Below are 16,520 nucleotides of genomic sequence, written 5' to 3' on the forward strand. Positions count from 1 at the left end.
AGGAGCTGATCTCTCCTTTAACCATATGTGTTCCAGGGATCGAACTCACGTCTGTCAGTCTTGGTGGCAGGTGCCTTTAACCCACTAAACCATCTCACCAGCCTGACAAAATCTTTTCTTGTCAATAGGTCATGAATGAGACAGTGGGGAAGTTGAGACCAACAGTTCCTGGTTTACAAGCTCATAGTGAGTTACAGAATGCTTGCAACATCCTCCAGAGACTGAAAGACTTCCTTCCCACATCACCTACACCAGCTCAGGTAAGCAGGTGGAGGGGCATGTAACAAGGCAGGAGGAAGGGAAGAGAGAAAACAGAACAGGATCTGGAGACTGTGCCCTTTGTGGAACTAAGCATTATAAAAGTATTTGGTGTAGACAGAATTAAGTATCAGCAAATAGATTTGTATCTAAGTCTGAAAATTGTTAGTAAATTGGTAAGTAATGGTGTCCTCAGAGAGGCTGTTCTTTGGCTCACTGATCAGGTTACAGTTTCTATACATTTGTTAGGAGAAATCATGAGACAAAAATAGATCCACAGTTTGCCATAGATACAGTGGGAGAGACTGGAGCAAGTACCAAAATCAGAATGCTCCTCACCTTGCAGTTTGCTGCAACCACAACTTGTCGACATCACTTCCTCGTAACTGTTTCTACCTCTTACTTCTTACATACAAATAAAGGTGGTAGAATTGGTTGGAAATTTAATTTTCTTTTTTCTGTTTTTTTTTTCTTTTTTACATTTTCAAACGCACTGCAATAACCATATACATGTGCTCTGTCTGGGGTTTTGTTGTTGTTTTGTTTTTTGTTTTTCTTCTTGACACAGGGTCTCATGTATCCCAAGCTGGTCTCAAACTTTGTATATAGTTGGCTCAACAGTTAAGAGCACTGACTTCTCGTAGAGGACCCATGTTAAATTCCCAGCACCCACATGGTAGCTAACTGTAACTCCCGTTCCAGGGGAATCCAATGCACTCTTCTGACCTTCAAGGTCATTGCACGACACAGATACACTTACATACATGCAAGGCAGTACACTCATACACATAAAAATAATAAAATATTTGGACTGGAAAGATGGCTCAACAGTGAAGAGCACTGACTGCTCTTGCAGAAGACCCAGGTTCGAATCCCAGCACCCATGTAGCAGCTAACAACTGTCCATAACTCCAGTTCCAGGGGATGCAACATCATCTTCTGACCTCCATGGGCACTGCACAACACAAGTGCACTTACATACATGCAGCCAATACACTCATTTACACAAAATATAATTTTAAAAATGATAAAAACACCGGGTGTGGTGTGGCACACACTTTTAATTCCAGCACTTGGGAGGCAGAGGCTGGCAAATCTATGAGTTCGAGGCCAGCCTGGTCTACATAGTGAGTTCCAGGCCAGCTAGGGCTACAGGGAGACCCTGTTTCAAAAAGACTATAAAAAATTATTTTAAAAACTTCGTATGTAGCCAAGGATGACCTTGAACTCCTGATCCTCTTGCCCCCACCACCCGAGTTCTGAGATACTAGGCAGGTGCCATCATACCCAGCCTACATGCTGCTGTGGATCAAGTCCAGAGTTTCATCTGTGCTAGAAAGCACTCTACCTACTGAGTCATGCTGCCAATCTGTTTGGGGTTTTAGCTACAGAAATAGTGGGTTCCTACTAAAATGGAAGCAGAGCACAGGCAGCAATGAGAGAACACCCTCTCCTCTGCCTCCCCTCCCCTTCTCTAGACATGGTTAATGAACAGCAAGTTAGCTCTCAGAGCAGTAACCAGCTAGAACTTGTTATGAAGACCAGGCTAGCCTTGATCTCCCAGAAATCCACCTGCTTCTGCCTCCAGAGTACTAGGATTAAAGGCATGTACCACCACACCTGGCACTCCTAGACTGTTTTCTAAGCTCACAAACTTTCTTATGAGTTCAAGGTATACAAATGTTTTGACACCTTTGATTTGTTTTTCTTTTATACGTTGCCAAGGGTATTTTTCCATATCTGTCTGCATCAATTAACTCACTGTGGTGATCTGAATCTTTGGTTTGCTCTTGAAAGCAGCCCGCCTATGAACAGCCATGTAACCCCCACATCCCTTCCAATACTTAGGTAAATAATTCCGAGCTGTTGGAGCACCGGGTAGAGGTGGTGATTGGCTTTAGACTTTCCACAAATATGACCCAATTGTTCCTAAAAGGAACTGTTTTCATTTCCTCTATGGCCTCACATTCTCATTGTGTCTACTTTAATAGTAAGAAAGGGTGATAAGACAGTGTTGATTACTAAGGGTGAGCATTGCGTTATGTGTTTGTGCATTTATAGCTGTACTCACGATTCCTCTTCTGTTGACTGTTTTCTGGTCTTTGGCCTAAGCATGTATTCTGTTGCTGAGCTGCACCTTCTTCTCCTTCATTTCTTCTCTGAATTGCTTCACATCCTTTATCCATCCTGCTCACTCGTCTGCTTGTATGTGATCTTGTTTGGAAGAGGCTTTTATTATTGAGGTTAACTTCTGTTATCTATATTACAAATATTGTGCCAGTATCCTATTTTTTTTTTGGTCTTTTTAAGACAGGGTCTCCCTGTAGCCCCAGCTGTCTTGGAACTCACTATGTAGACCAGGCTGGCCTTGAACTCACAGAGATCCGCCTGCCTCTGCCTCCCAAGTTCTAGGATAGTTTCTTTACATCTTTTATTTTGCAAAAGTTTTTAATGTAACTTTGAAAGAAAATAACATGTCAAAAGAAAAATAGCAGCACCTGCAGTGGTTATCCAGCAACTACCCGTCCACTTGCTTACCCTTTCTGGTTGGTTGGTTGAATGGTTGGTTAGTTCGAGACAAGGTATCACTGTATAGCCCTGGTTGGCCTGGAACTCACTATATAGCCCAAGATGGCCTTGAACATGCCACAATACTCCTACCTCTGTTTCCCAAGTCCTGAGTTTACAGACATGAACCACAGTGTGCTGTGGTTAACCTTTTATCTTAAGCCTTTAAATTTTTATTTAATTTTTTTGTTTTTTTAAAATAACTTATTGAGCATTTCATACATGCATATAGGGTGTTTTGATCAAATCCATGCCCACTCCTTCCCTTCCAATTCCTCCCATATCTCCCATCACTTTTTTCTGATAACTTCATGTACTCTTTCTTCTTTTATTATTATTTTTTATGGGCTTTTGGGACTCTAACATTCCCCCTCTGAAGAGGTAACCCCAAAATCTTTTAAGGATTAGATAAAAGCCCCCAAATACTTTCAACATTTTTGGCCTTTGGAATGGAGTATGTTGCTAAGACGCCCAGGGACATTTGAGTTTTAGCCAAGAAACTGGCTACTTTTCTTTGGGGTCTTTTTATGGGGAATACGGACACAGGTTGCTCTGTTTTCTTCCATGCTGAACAGGGATGCAGGGTGAGGCAATTGAAGTACCCCTTCAGTGGGTCTATCTAAAAGACTCCCAAATTGCATAACTTTTATCTGTAGGGGGAAAAGAAAGTCCACCATGTGGAGGTAAGATCCAGGTGCTCTCAGGCAGTCTCCTGTGTTCTCATCCCTTATGCCAGCAGGAGGCCAGAACCCGGCACTCTCTGGCAGTCTGCTGAGATCACAGCTGCTACACTGATGGCGGTTGGAGCCCACCCTCTCAGCCTGTCTCTTTCTTTAATTTTTAAAATTTATTATTTTTATGTTATGTGTATTAGTGTATTGGCTACATGTATTTAAGTGTACCTGTGTCATGCAATGCCCACTGAGGTCAGAAGAGAGCATCAGATTCCCATGGACCTGGAGTTATGGATGGTTATTAGCTGCCATGTGGGTGCTGGAAATTGAACCTGGGTCCTCTGTGAGAGCAGCCAGTGCTCGTAACCACTGAGCCATGTCGCCAGCCTTTTTTTTTTTAACTTGTTTTTTATTATTTTATGTGTATGTCCGTGTGTATGTAAGTGCACTTGTGTTGTGCAATGCCCACAGAGGACAGAAGAGGCTGTTGGATCCCCTGAAACAAGTTACAGACAGTAATTAGATGCCGTGTGTGCTGGGATTTGAACCCGGCTCTTCTGCAAGAACAACCAGTGTCCTTAACCACTGAGCCATCTCTCTAGCCTTTCTTGCTTGTTTTACATGAGAACAACTCACATAAAAGAGAATTGGTGTTTTCTATTTTGTTTAAAACTTCTCCCTGGAGTCTGTTTTCTATGTGTCTTATAGGCTTCTGGACTGGACACACACGCACACGCACACGCGCACACACACACAGGCCAACTACCCAGCATTCAGACCAGCATTGCTCTTTTCCTCAGCATCCCTCTTTTAGCTTGATTTTGTTCGTTTAAATATCTGGTCTACTTACCACAAAATTCCTTAGAATAACCTGAAATACAAATCCTCTTCCAGAGGTAGTATGAAATTATGCATTTTCCTTGCATGCCAAATGGTAATATTGCTTTTTATAAAAATGCATTTGGAGGGCCAGAATTAGCTCAGTGATTAAGAGCACATACTGCTCTTCCAGAGGACAAGTTCAATTCCTAGCACCCATGTCAGGTAGCTCACAACTAACTGCTGTAACACCAGCTCCAAAGGATCAGATGCTTCTAGCATACACGGGCACCTACACACACATACATACCCACACACAGACACATACAGATACACATAACTAAAAACAATGCATTTGAACTGTATGAAGAATATTGAGCTGTGGGGTGGGACTATAGCATCATTGGAGAAGTATCTGTGTATAAGCACAAGGACCTGAGTACAGATCCCCAGAACCCATATAAAAAGCCAGATGTGGTGGTACAGGACTAAAAGCCCAGTGCTAGAGAGGGAGAGACAGATCCCTGGAGCTTGTTGTCCAGCTAGTCTAGCAATATGGTGAGCTCCAGGTTCAGTGAGAGACTCTGTCTCAAAAAATGCAGTGGAGAGCGATTGAAGACACCTGACATCAACCTCTGGCCTCCACATGTACATGCACACCTCTATACATTCTCATTCTCTCTCTCTCTCTCTCTCTCTCTCTCTCTCTCTCTCTCTCTCTCTCACACACACACACACACACACACACACACACATCTCTCTCTCTCTCTCTCTCTCTCTCAGCTGCTTATAAAAAGACACAAATTTAAAACAGCCGCAAGCAGTTAAGTGTGTTTCCTTTCTGGCATCCCTAGGTCAGTGTAGTCGATTTACTCATTGACCTGAGTGAGCAGTTGCTGAACATCACATTTCAGAAAAACAAAAGCTGGAGCTTCAAAACTCCTTCAACTACCTGCTTCTTTCAGCCTGTTGAAGGTACAGTGAAAAGTGGAAAAGAAAGTCAGCAGACCTCTCTGAAAAACACTGAGCAGGTAGGTGTGGTCCATGCAGATGGCCAGCTCTGTCCAGAAACTTCCACCTTAACACACTTTCCTTGGCATGCAAGGAAAATGCATAATTTCATACTACCCCTTAACACAGCCTCTCCTTCAAAGGATTTTGGAAAAGCCACAGCTAAGTCTTCTCTGGTCTTTCTCCATCCCACCAGGGGGAAGACTACTGAGTACCCACTCACTAGGCAAGTGGAAAGACTTAGCACAGCACATAGGGAAACCCTGAATAAGATCTTTAAAACTATTAGCTATTAAGGAAATGAAAATGAAATCTAAAGTGAAGCTGGGTATGGTGGTACATACCTCCCAGTACTTGGGAAGCTGAGGAAGGCAGAAGGCAGGTTCAAGGTCAGCCTGGGTTACATAGTAAGACCTTGTCAGAAGGGAGGTAAGGAAGGGGAGAAAGGGAAAGAGGAGGAGGAAAGAGAAGGACAAAGAAAAGGGAGAAGGGAATGAAAGAGGAAAATATAAGCCATCTCACTCTAAAAATTATCAATAAGCCAGGTGTGGTGGGGTTCTGTGATTCCAACACTCAAAAGGCAGACACAGCAGAATCTGGAGGTCAACGTTATTCCTTGGTGTCATAGTGAGTTTGAGACCAGCCTGGGCTACTAAGGCTCTTTCTTAAAACAACAAAATCAAATTGACAATAGTATTAGCAAGGATGCAGAGAAACTGTAGCGGTTACAAATTGTTACATTGAACAATCATGTGCAGTTCCTCAAAACATTAGAGTTGCCATTAGAGTCCTGGCAACTCTGCTCATTGGTGTGAAGTTCACAAGAATTTAAAACAGAGGTCCAGGCCCCCGGCCCCAGCCTGCTCCACGTGGGCGATGGCAACCAGGAAGGTGGCCCCCAGCTGGAGACGGAGATGGAGCACTGCCAGTCCGAGTGCCAGCAGGAGCAGACCCCTGAGATCTTCAAGCATCTGTTGACCAAACTCATCGCCAATGAGATGACATGTTTGAACTTCTCCTCAGGGAGTCAAAGCTAGAGCAGCACTTGAAGGGGAAGCCCCTGAAGCAGGTAGCTAGTTCCCAAGGCCCCAACTGACCAAAGTGTGCAAGCATTTGACTGCTGCCCTGGACCAGGGAACCTCAAATCAGAATTCCTACAGGAATCCAATCTGATCACGGCCGAGTTGAAGCTGCGGTTGAATGCGGAAGCCTATACTACCAAAGATGGACGGTCATCAGAGGAGAGTCTTGAAGGGGACTGTGCCCCTGTGCATTTATAACATGGTTCCTCAAAAATCTCACAGGTCGACAACCATTTGGATAACAATGGCCTCAATGGCAGTTGCTGCTGCTGTTGGAACAACTTGAGTGACTCAAAGGCCTTCATGAGCTTCTCCAGCGTGGACATGGTGGCTCCCGCCCAGCAGGCCCAACCCTGAGGGTCTGGAGCTCATGCATGGCACTGCTCGGCAGCTGAGAAATGAGTGTGGGGATCTGCTTGGCCAGCAGGAGCAGAGCCCAGGTGCCTGGCCATCTTGGGCCTATTCCCTCTATCCTGAGGATTGTCTGGGGGATTTTAGCAGAGGGGCAAAATTTAAGCCAGTCAAGTGAAGTAGCTTTGTTCCAGGGGATCCATTGCCCTCTTCTGACTCCCGTGGGCACTGCAGGACATGAGTGTACTTATGTACATTCAGAGAAAAACTCTGTTTGAGAGCCTGAGAACTTAAGAGAACTAGAGCTGTGGTCACCTCCTGTGAGCATGAGTCATGGTCCCACCCCAAGAGCTGGAGCTGTGGTTCCCCTCCCGTGAGCTGGAATCCTCTCCTGTGAGCTGGAGTTGTGTTTCTCCTCCAGTAGGCTGGAGCTGTGGTTCCCCTCCTGTGAGATGTAACTGTGGTACCCTCATAATAATATTGATCCCCAGTCCCAAGAGGGATGATGAGAATGGACTATGCTGGATCAGGTGCTCACCCACAGTTGAAGATTAATGCATCTTTCAACTCTCACTAGAGAAGTTTCCTTATGCAGCAGATGGTGATCAACATAGAAACTTACGGCTTTCTAATGTGTAGGGACGAGGGGGCTGCAGAGTGCTTATCTCTGAGTGGAACGCTTCTGTCAGGCTTCTGGAGCACAGGGCCTGGGGTTTATGGCTGAGGAGGAAGTAGAAAGATTGTAAGAGCCAGAGGTGGTGGATGGCCAGGGAGGGGAGGGCGGAGTTCTCCAGACGGCTGGTCGGTTACTCATGTGAGCTCACAGCAATGATGACAGCATGCACAAGTGCTATGCAATCTCCAGTGGATGGACCGACACTGGAGATCATATGGGGATTCAAGATAGACTGGCTATATTATACAGAGAGAGTACATTGAAATGAATGGGGGCGGGTAATGTGGGGAGGTATGGATGAGAGAGGGGATATAAATGTCATCAAATTATATGGAAATCACAAAAATGCAATAAAAATGCTAAAAAAAAATAAAGGTCCAGCCAGGCGTGGTGGCACATGCCTTTAGTCCCAGCACTTGGGAGACAGAGACAGGTGGATCTCTGTGAATTCAAGGCCAGCCTGGTCTACATAGTGAGTTCCAGGCCAGCTGGGGCTACAGGGAGACACTGTCTCACAAAGACCAAGAAAAAAAAAACCAAACACAGATCCATAGAGAGGTGTGTGCCCATGTTCAGAGCAGTGTTATTGAAATGGAAAAGAGCCTGAAGTGGAAACAACCCAACTGCACGTGATCTGAAGAGCTGATGTATTAGTCAGGGCTCTCCAAAGAAACAGAACCGGTAGAATGAATATATATGTATAGAGATTTATCAGCTTAGCTCACAGGATAGAGTCCGAGTAGTCCAACAATGGCTGCACCACACTGGAGAGGCTGAGAATCTGTAGTCGCTCAGTCCACAAGGCTGGATGTCTCAGTAGTCCTAATCTGGCGCTGAAGGTCTGACAAATTCCAAAAGATCGGCTAGTCTTCAGTCTACAGCAGCAAGAGGAACTCACCAGAGAGAAGGCAAGCAGCAAGAAGCATGGCGTTCTCCTCTGCCATGGCCTTTTATACCGGCTGCCATCAGAAGGTAACACCCACATTTAGGGTGTGTCTTCCAGCTTCAGATGATCCAATGAAGATCTCATTTCATTTAATCCCAGATCCAGTCAAATTGACACCCAGGATTAGCCATCACAGCTGATAAAGAGAGTGGCATGCCACATAACGAACGCAAAAGGGGGATGAGGTTCTGATCCATGTTACAGCACAGATGAACCCTGTAAGCATTACATCACATGAAAGACCATCTATTGTTCACCACATGCAATATCCAAGGACAGATCTATAGGCATAGACAGCAAACCATTGGTGGCCTATGTGGGTGAGGGAGTGGAGAGAGACTGCTAGTGGATACCAGGATTTGTTTAGGGGGATAAATTCAAAGTCGAGTGGTGGTAATGACTACACAGATAGCACTGAGTGCAAAGTTACATATTCTTCTAAAAAATATTTTGTTATTTTTATGTATATGAGAGTATTGCCTGCATGTCAAAAGAGGACATTGGCTCTCCTGGAACTGGAGTTACAGATGGCTGTTAGCCACCATGTGGGTGCTAGAAATCAAACTTGGGTCCTCTGCAAGAGCAGCCAGTACTCTTAACCACTCAGCCATCTCTCCAGTCCAAAGTTATATATTCTGAAGTGGGTGAATTCTAGAGTAAATGGGAATTTCATCCCAGTAAAGCTGCTTTTAAGAATATCTATCATTGGGGCTGGAGAGATGGCTCAGCAGTTGAGAGCACTGGCTATTCTTGCAGAGGACCCGGGTTCAATTCCCAGCACCCACATAGCAGCTAACAACTGTCCAGAACTTCAGTTCCAGGGGATTCGATGGCCTCTTCTGTCCTCTGCGGGCATTGCACAACACGGGTGCACTTACCTGCATACAGGCAGTACACACATACACATAAAGTAAAAAATAATAAATAAAATTTAAAAATATATATCTATCATAAATTTGCCCTGTTTTGACTTTTTTCTGGTTCCCTGTCTAGAGCTTGTATTGCTAACTACTCTTGCCTTTACTTCTTCACATCTCCTAGGCACCAGTCAAGAACTTTCTTTTCTCCCTACAGTTAAGAGTTATACAATTTGGGAGTCTTTTAGATAGACCCACTGAAGGGGTACCCCAATTGCCTCACCCTGTGTCCCTGTTTAGCATGGAAGAAGCCAGAACAGTCTGTGTCCCAATTCCCCATCAGCAATTTGGGTAACCTCTTCAGAGGATGGTGTGAGAAGAATAGGAAGTAGGAATTGACTAGGCAGTTAGGGTGAAAAAGATCCCAGGGACTGGAGAGATGGCTCAGTGGTTGAGAACACTGACTGTTCTTGCAGAAGACCTGAGTTCAAATCCAAGAACCCACATGGCAGCTAACAACTGTCCGTAACTCCAGTTCCAGGGGATCTAAAGGCCTCTTCTGTCCTCTGCGGGCATTGCATGACATGGATGCACTTACCTACACACAGGCAATACATACATACACATAAAATAAAAATAATAAATAAAATATTTTTTAAAAAGACCCCAAAGTAGCCAGTTTCTTGGCTAAAAATTAAAATTTCCTTGGGCCTCTTAGCAACATACTTTGTTCCTAAGGCCAAAAATGTTAAAAGTATTTGGGAGTTCTTATCTAATCCCTAAAAGATTTTAGGGTTACCTCTCCAGAGGAGGGACTGTTAGAGTAGCAAAAAGCCCCATAAAAAAAGTACATGAAGTTGTTCAGGAAAAAGTGATGGGCAGGTATGGGAGAAGTTGGAGGGGGGGAGTGGGCATGGATTTGATCAAAACACCTTATATGTGCTGGGCATGGTGGCGCACACCTTTAATCCCAGCACTCAGGAGGCATAGGCCGGCGGATCTCTGTGAGTTCAAGGCCAGCCTGGTCCACATAGTGAGTTCCAGGACAGCTGGGGCTACAGGGAGACCCTGTCTCAAAAAGACCAAAAAAAAAATTATCTATCATGGGGGCTGGAGAGATGGCTCAGTGGTTAAGAGCACTGGCTGTTCTTGCAAAAGACCTGGGTTTGAATCCCAGCACCCACATGGCTGCCAACATCTGTTGGTAACTCCAGTTCCTGAGATCTGATGCCCTATTCTGTCCTCCGCGGGTACTGCATAGCATGGGTGCCCTTATACATTCTCAGGCATAACTTTCATACACATAAAATAAAAATAAATTTAAAAAAAATTTTTTAGTCTCTTTTTTGAGATAGGGTCTCCTTGTTGCCCCAGCTGACCTGGAACTCGCTATGTAGACCAGGCTGGCCTCAGAAAATCTAGCATGGACTGGAGAGATGACTCAGTGACTAACAACCATCCATACCTCTAGTTCCAGGGGATCCGATGTCCCCTTTTGGCTTCTGAGGGCATTGCATGACATGGGTACACTTACATACATGTAGCCAATACAGTCATACACATAAAAATAAATTTTAAAGTGCTTGGAAAGAACTGCACCTTACAGTGAACCTTTTGCAAGACTTATTAACTAATTAGAACTTAGATTGCGGAGAGTTTGGAATGTTGTGAGAATCTTAGGCCATCTTTAACCCCCTCAATAGCCAATTATTGCCCTTCTCTGTATGCGATCTAACATCTCTGTGACTATTAGGTCAGTCCCTCAGAAGATACGTTCATCTAGCTCCCACCAACCAAAAGGCTAAGAAGCCATCAAATAACATCTGAGGCCTACAGCAAAGACTCCCCACTTTCTTAACCCACCTACCCAATGTTTCCACCAGTGTATTTGGAATGCACCTTAACTTTTGTTACTATACAAACTTTTTTTTTGGTCTTTTTGAGACAGGGTCTCCCTGTAGTCCCAGCTGTCCTGGAACTCACTATGTAGACCAGGCTGACCTTGAACTCACAGAGATCCTCCTGACTCTGCCTCCTGAGTGCTGGGATTAAAGGTGTGTACCACCACGCCTGGCTACTATACAAACTTTATCAAGCCCTGACTGCACTGGAACACAAGGGAACTAGGTTACTCATATTTGGCTCCAGAATAAACTCTCTTATTGCTTTTAAGGTAAAAGCTGTTTCTTTCATCAACATGAGACAAATATTTCTTTGGCTGACTAGCCCTCTTAGTGCAAGGAATGATGAGTCTTTAGCCAGAGACTCAGCACTTTCTAGGAGGTTCCAAAGTTTGTCCATGAAATGTCCCCTTTTGTTACACCACTCTCAAATTCCCCTCCTAACCCTCTCAGAACCATTTCACTAATACAACACCCACGTAACGTGGGATCTCCCTCTCAATGCAGGTTGAAGACATGCTGGAGATGTTCTTGATAGCCCTGGGGGAGATCCAGAAAGCATTTTTCCAGCAGAGCCTGTCTCCAGAGTCTTCAGTGACTTTGACCTCTTCCATAGCTACTCTAATGTTGAGCAGGTTAATGGGCAGGGGGTTCCTTTTTGGTTTTCCACCTTTACAGAGGATGTACAAAAATTGATTTTCCTTTTTAAACTTCTCTTTCATCAGCCAAAACACATCAACATTGCCTCTGAGTACATACACTCTGGGTGGCCCTGCACCATTGAGGTTAAGATTTCCATCAGCTGCAGCTCTGAAGGAGCTGCTGGATAAACACCCAGGAATGAACCTGCAGGTGAGGAATGAAAATGGGATGTGATGACTGCATGGGAATGTAAGGGGAAAGAACATGCCACAAGATGTAAGCTGCAGCACACACAACCAGAAGAAAGAGGACCATAGGCCATTAACTTCTCACACTGAAAGGGAAAGGAACTGGGGAGATGGCTCAGTGGGTAAGAGCACTTTCTCTACAAGCACAAGGACCTGAGTTCACATTACCAGCACCCATGTGAAAATCCAGGTATGGCTGTGTGTGCCTGTAACCTTAGCACTGGAGACAGAAATGTGGATCCTCAGAGTTCACTGGCCAGCCAACCCAGCCAAAACAGTAAGCTTCCACCTCAGTAAGATCCAGGGCAATATGACAGAAAGTGACAGAGGAAGATATCCAATGTCCTGCTCTGGCCGCCTCGTGTCCACTCATGGGCATGAGCACATGTACCCATATACTCACCTGCATGTACCACACACAAAAGAATTTTAAAAACTTATCTAGTATATTTCTAGGTTTGGTGGCTCACATATTATCCCCGTGCTTGTGAGGCAGAGGCAGGAGAATTGCCATGAGTTCAAGGTCAGACTGGGCCACATAGTGAGACCTTGTCTTTAAAAAATAATAGGGGCTGGAGAGATGGCTCAGCAGTTAAGAACACTGGTGGTTCTTGTAGAAGACCCGGGTTCAAATCCCAGCACCCACATGGCAGCTAACAACTTCTATAACTCCAGTTCCAGGGGATTTGATGGCCTCTTCTTTCCTCTGCAGGCATTGCACGACATAGGTGCACTTACCTACATGCAGGCAATACACTCATACACATAAAATAAAAATAATAAAATAATAATCCAGATGTGGTGGTACATACCTTTAGCCCCAGCACTCAGGAAGCAGAGACAGGCAGATCTCTATGAATCTGAAGTCAGCCTGGTCTTCACAGCAAGTTCCAGGCCACCCAGGGCTACATAATGAGACCCTCCAGTAGGGAGGTTGGGAGCATTAAAGAGATGCATAGATTTTACCAGATTTCTGTCTTATGATTTGAATTGATCTCAGCTTCACCACTGACCCTGAATGGGAATATCTGAGTATTCAGTATATACTGGGAATATATACTGAACTAGTATAACAACCTGGTCTTATCATGTTGCATTTCTTTCTGTGGTTACCTAACAAACACAAATAGTCCTGTTGGTTTCTCCTGGAGAGCAGAATCCTTGCTGCTTAGTACAAGACAGTCCTTCAGGTATAAATACGTGGAAATGATTTTGAGGTCCTAAATGCAGGTCTGTCTTTCATGGTTTCTTATCAGTGTTAGCGTGTGAACCATCCCTTCAGTGAGATGATACTGGGGAATCCCCACATTTAAGTTATAGCTGATGTTGGGGGGGCTCATTTATAAATATTTCAGTATTTGGGAGTAGACTTGGCTTTCTCTGCAGATAATGGGCCTGGCTTTCAACCCCTTTGAGATGCTGGATGGCAGGAACACTGTTGGAGTCATTGGGAATGTGTTACTAAGCTCTAACTACAGATCACTCCAAGTCCACGATTTAATGGAGGATATTGAGGTATGAGTTTCTTCTTAGGCATGAAAGAGACTGAAACATGCTGGAGAACAAAACGGAAAGATGTAACAACCTAGAGAGCTGTTTAGATCCATGTCAAATCCAGGCATGGTGGCACTTAGTCCCAGCACTCAGGAGGCTGAAGCAGGGGGATCTCAGTTTGAGACCAGCCTGGTCTACATAGTGAGTTATAGGCCAGTAAGGAATTATGAATAATGAGACCCTGTCTCCAAAAAAAAAAAAGTAGATTCATGTCAGGGCCATTGTTTTGTTACATATCCCAGGAACCTTCCCAAAGAAGACAGAAAGGCATCAGTGGGCTGGGCCATCTTAACGTGGAGGATTAACTGTCTCCCTTTCTAGATAATGTTCTGGAGAAATGCCAGCATGGAAACTCACCCCACCAGCCTCAACGCCAGCACAGACCGTTTCACAATCACAGTAAACATCACTTCCTTGGAGAAATCCCTCATTGTGACCATTGAGCCAGAAAAGCCCCTTCTAATGACACTCTACCTGGGCTTCCAGGACCAGCCTGACCACGCTCACTTCCACCTGGACATCACCCTTCCAAGAGGCCAGGTGTGGCAGAAAGGTAATCTTAATCAAATTTCTGAAAATTTGAAATATTTTTTTTATAATTTCTTTTTTTAAACTTGTGATTGTGAGGTAATTGTAAGCTCACATACAACTACAAGAAAAACCAGCACTCAGGTTTTCCACCAGAGTCCTGGCGGGCGGGGGGCGGGGGCGATCCCTGAAGCTCATTGGCCAGTTTCCCCTAGGGGTGACTGTCCTAAGTTACTATTACTGTGACAAAACACTGACCAAAACCGACTTGGGAAGGAGGATATGTATTTCATCTTACATCTCTCGGGTCACAGTCCATCACTGAGGGAAGTCAGGCAGGGACTAAGCAGGGCAGGAACCTGGAGACAGGAACTGAAGCAGAGACTGTGGAGGAAAGCTGCTTCCTGGCTTGCTCCCCCTGGCTTGCTTGGCTACTTTTCTTATACAGTCCAGGCCCATCTGCCCAAGGATGGCACTACCCACAGTGGGCTGGACCCTCCTATATCAACCAGCGATCAAGACAGTGCCTCACAGACAGGCAATCTGATGGAGGAAATGCCTCAGCTGAGGTTCCCTCTTCCCAGGATTGACAACTGAAGCTATTCAGGACAGTGACATCCTGCCCACCTTTGTTCCAAGTTTACAACACGGTGTGCTTTCATCAGATGGCCCCAGGGTTCTAAGCATTCACCCACTTCTTTCCATACATGCACTTGGTTTTCTGTAATTTTGCCACGTGTGTATATACCTGTGGCCATGAAACACATTTTGGGGAAAAAGATGGATTATCTGATGCATAGGAGGATACACCCATGCCTGGAGCCACTGTGTCTCCATGTCTCCATCCTTCCTTTATCCTTGAGTTTCTCTCATTACCTGGATCTCCGATCTACTACCTAAGATACATGATGATTTTGTTTTCTTTCCATGTGTATGTACTGTGCTTGTGCTCACATGTGTGGGTTCATGTGTGTGCACAAGTGTGTGGAGGCCTGAGACTGATGTCTGGAATCATCCTTGATTGCTCTTCTACCTTATTCTTTGAGGACAGGGTCTCTTAGTCAAACCCACAGCTCATCAATGAGACAAATCTTGCTAGGCAGCTTGCTTTGGGGATCGCCTGTCTCTGCCTTCCAAGGCTGGAATTACAGTTGGGCTGCCACGCCCACTCTGGATTTATTGAAACTTCAGTCTTCAGTCTTCTTGCTTTAACTGCTGATCTATCTTCCCAGCTTGTTTTTTGTTACTTGTTTGTTTTATGGTTTTGTTTGGGGTTTTTATTGTTTTGTTTTTGAGACAGGGTCTCATATAGCCCAAGCTGTCCTTGAACATCTGATTCTTCTGTCTCCGTTTCTCAGTGCCAGGTTTATGTGGTGCTGGGAATGGAACCCAGGGCTCCAAGTATGCTAGGCAAGCAGTCTGTTCACCCAACTACAGCCCTGGCACATGTGTGATGATTTCATTTTTCTAAAACGCATAGTGCATTCCATTTCATTAGACCTAAATGTTCCTTTATCAAAAGAATGTGGTTCTTTTCCTGGAACAGGCGTGATGCAGAGTTCAGGACTGTGTCCCTGGTCATTTTCCTCCCACTTCTGGTGCTAGGCTTTTTTTTTTTTTCTCAGCTGTAAAATAATAATGAGTACTAGTACTACTCATATTACTGGATCCTTGGAGAGAAAGGCTCCAGTGGTGTTCTAGAAATACAACCCAGCATTTTTCTTTGTCCTAAGATGAGGAGTACACATGGTTGCTGTCTCCAGAGAGCCTGCAGTATGGGACTGGTACCTACAACATAACAGCCGTGGTGAATCAAAGTTCAGAGACCACACTGCAGACTCCTTTCCTGGTCTCCGTGGTAACAGCTGTCACCCAGTGTTATTTTTGGGACACATACAACAGGACATGGAGGAGTGATGGATGCCAAGTAAGAAGCAGGACCTCTTCTACCTTGTCTGTGCCCCTTCCCTTCCATAGGGCCAGAAACAACAGCGATCAGAAGGGACACAAATCAGCCTGGAAGAAAGAGGAGGCTAACACATGGTAGACAGGGCAGGAGTGCCTCCCTGGAGCCACTGCAGGTTCCTGCTGTGTCTTTGCAAGTCCTATCTCAACACAGATGGACAAATCTGGCACCCCTAGGCACTGAGCTACATCTGATAGTTAACAGATGAAATACAGAAAGCGCATGGAAGCTACAGAATCCTACACATCCTAATATGCTGTGTCTAAAATGAATCAAATTTTTCTAGTTAAGAATATATTGTAGAGAGCTGGCTGTGGTGGTACATGCCTTTAATTCCAGCACTTGGGAGGCAGTAGCAGGCAGATCTCTGTGAGTTCAAGGCCAGCCTGGTCTACATAGTGAGTTCCAGGATAGCTGGGGCTACAGGGAGACCCTGTTT

General features: G+C 44.9%; 1 protein-coding gene across 1 annotated transcript in view; it reads left to right on the forward strand.

Moving 5' to 3' along the window:
• The window catches only part of Pkd1l3 (polycystin 1 like 3, transient receptor potential channel interacting), an 80,818-nt gene that overhangs the window by 26,366 nt on the left and 37,932 nt on the right, over positions 1-16,520 (forward strand). The window contains exons 4-10 of the mRNA XM_029564454.1: positions 129-260; positions 5,174-5,350; positions 11,651-11,778; positions 11,869-11,995; positions 13,420-13,548; positions 13,909-14,140; positions 15,849-16,042. Coding sequence (XP_029420314.1) covers positions 129-260; positions 5,174-5,350; positions 11,651-11,778; positions 11,869-11,995; positions 13,420-13,548; positions 13,909-14,140; positions 15,849-16,042 — 1,119 coding nt within the window. The remainder of the gene's footprint in view (positions 1-128; positions 261-5,173; positions 5,351-11,650; positions 11,779-11,868; positions 11,996-13,419; positions 13,549-13,908; positions 14,141-15,848; positions 16,043-16,520) is intronic.

Source organism: Nannospalax galili, unplaced genomic scaffold (genome assembly GCF_000622305.1).
Source record: "Nannospalax galili isolate Female #2095 unplaced genomic scaffold, S.galili_v1.0 scaffold56, whole genome shotgun sequence".
NCBI classification, from domain to species: domain Eukaryota; kingdom Metazoa; phylum Chordata; class Mammalia; order Rodentia; family Spalacidae; genus Nannospalax; species Nannospalax galili.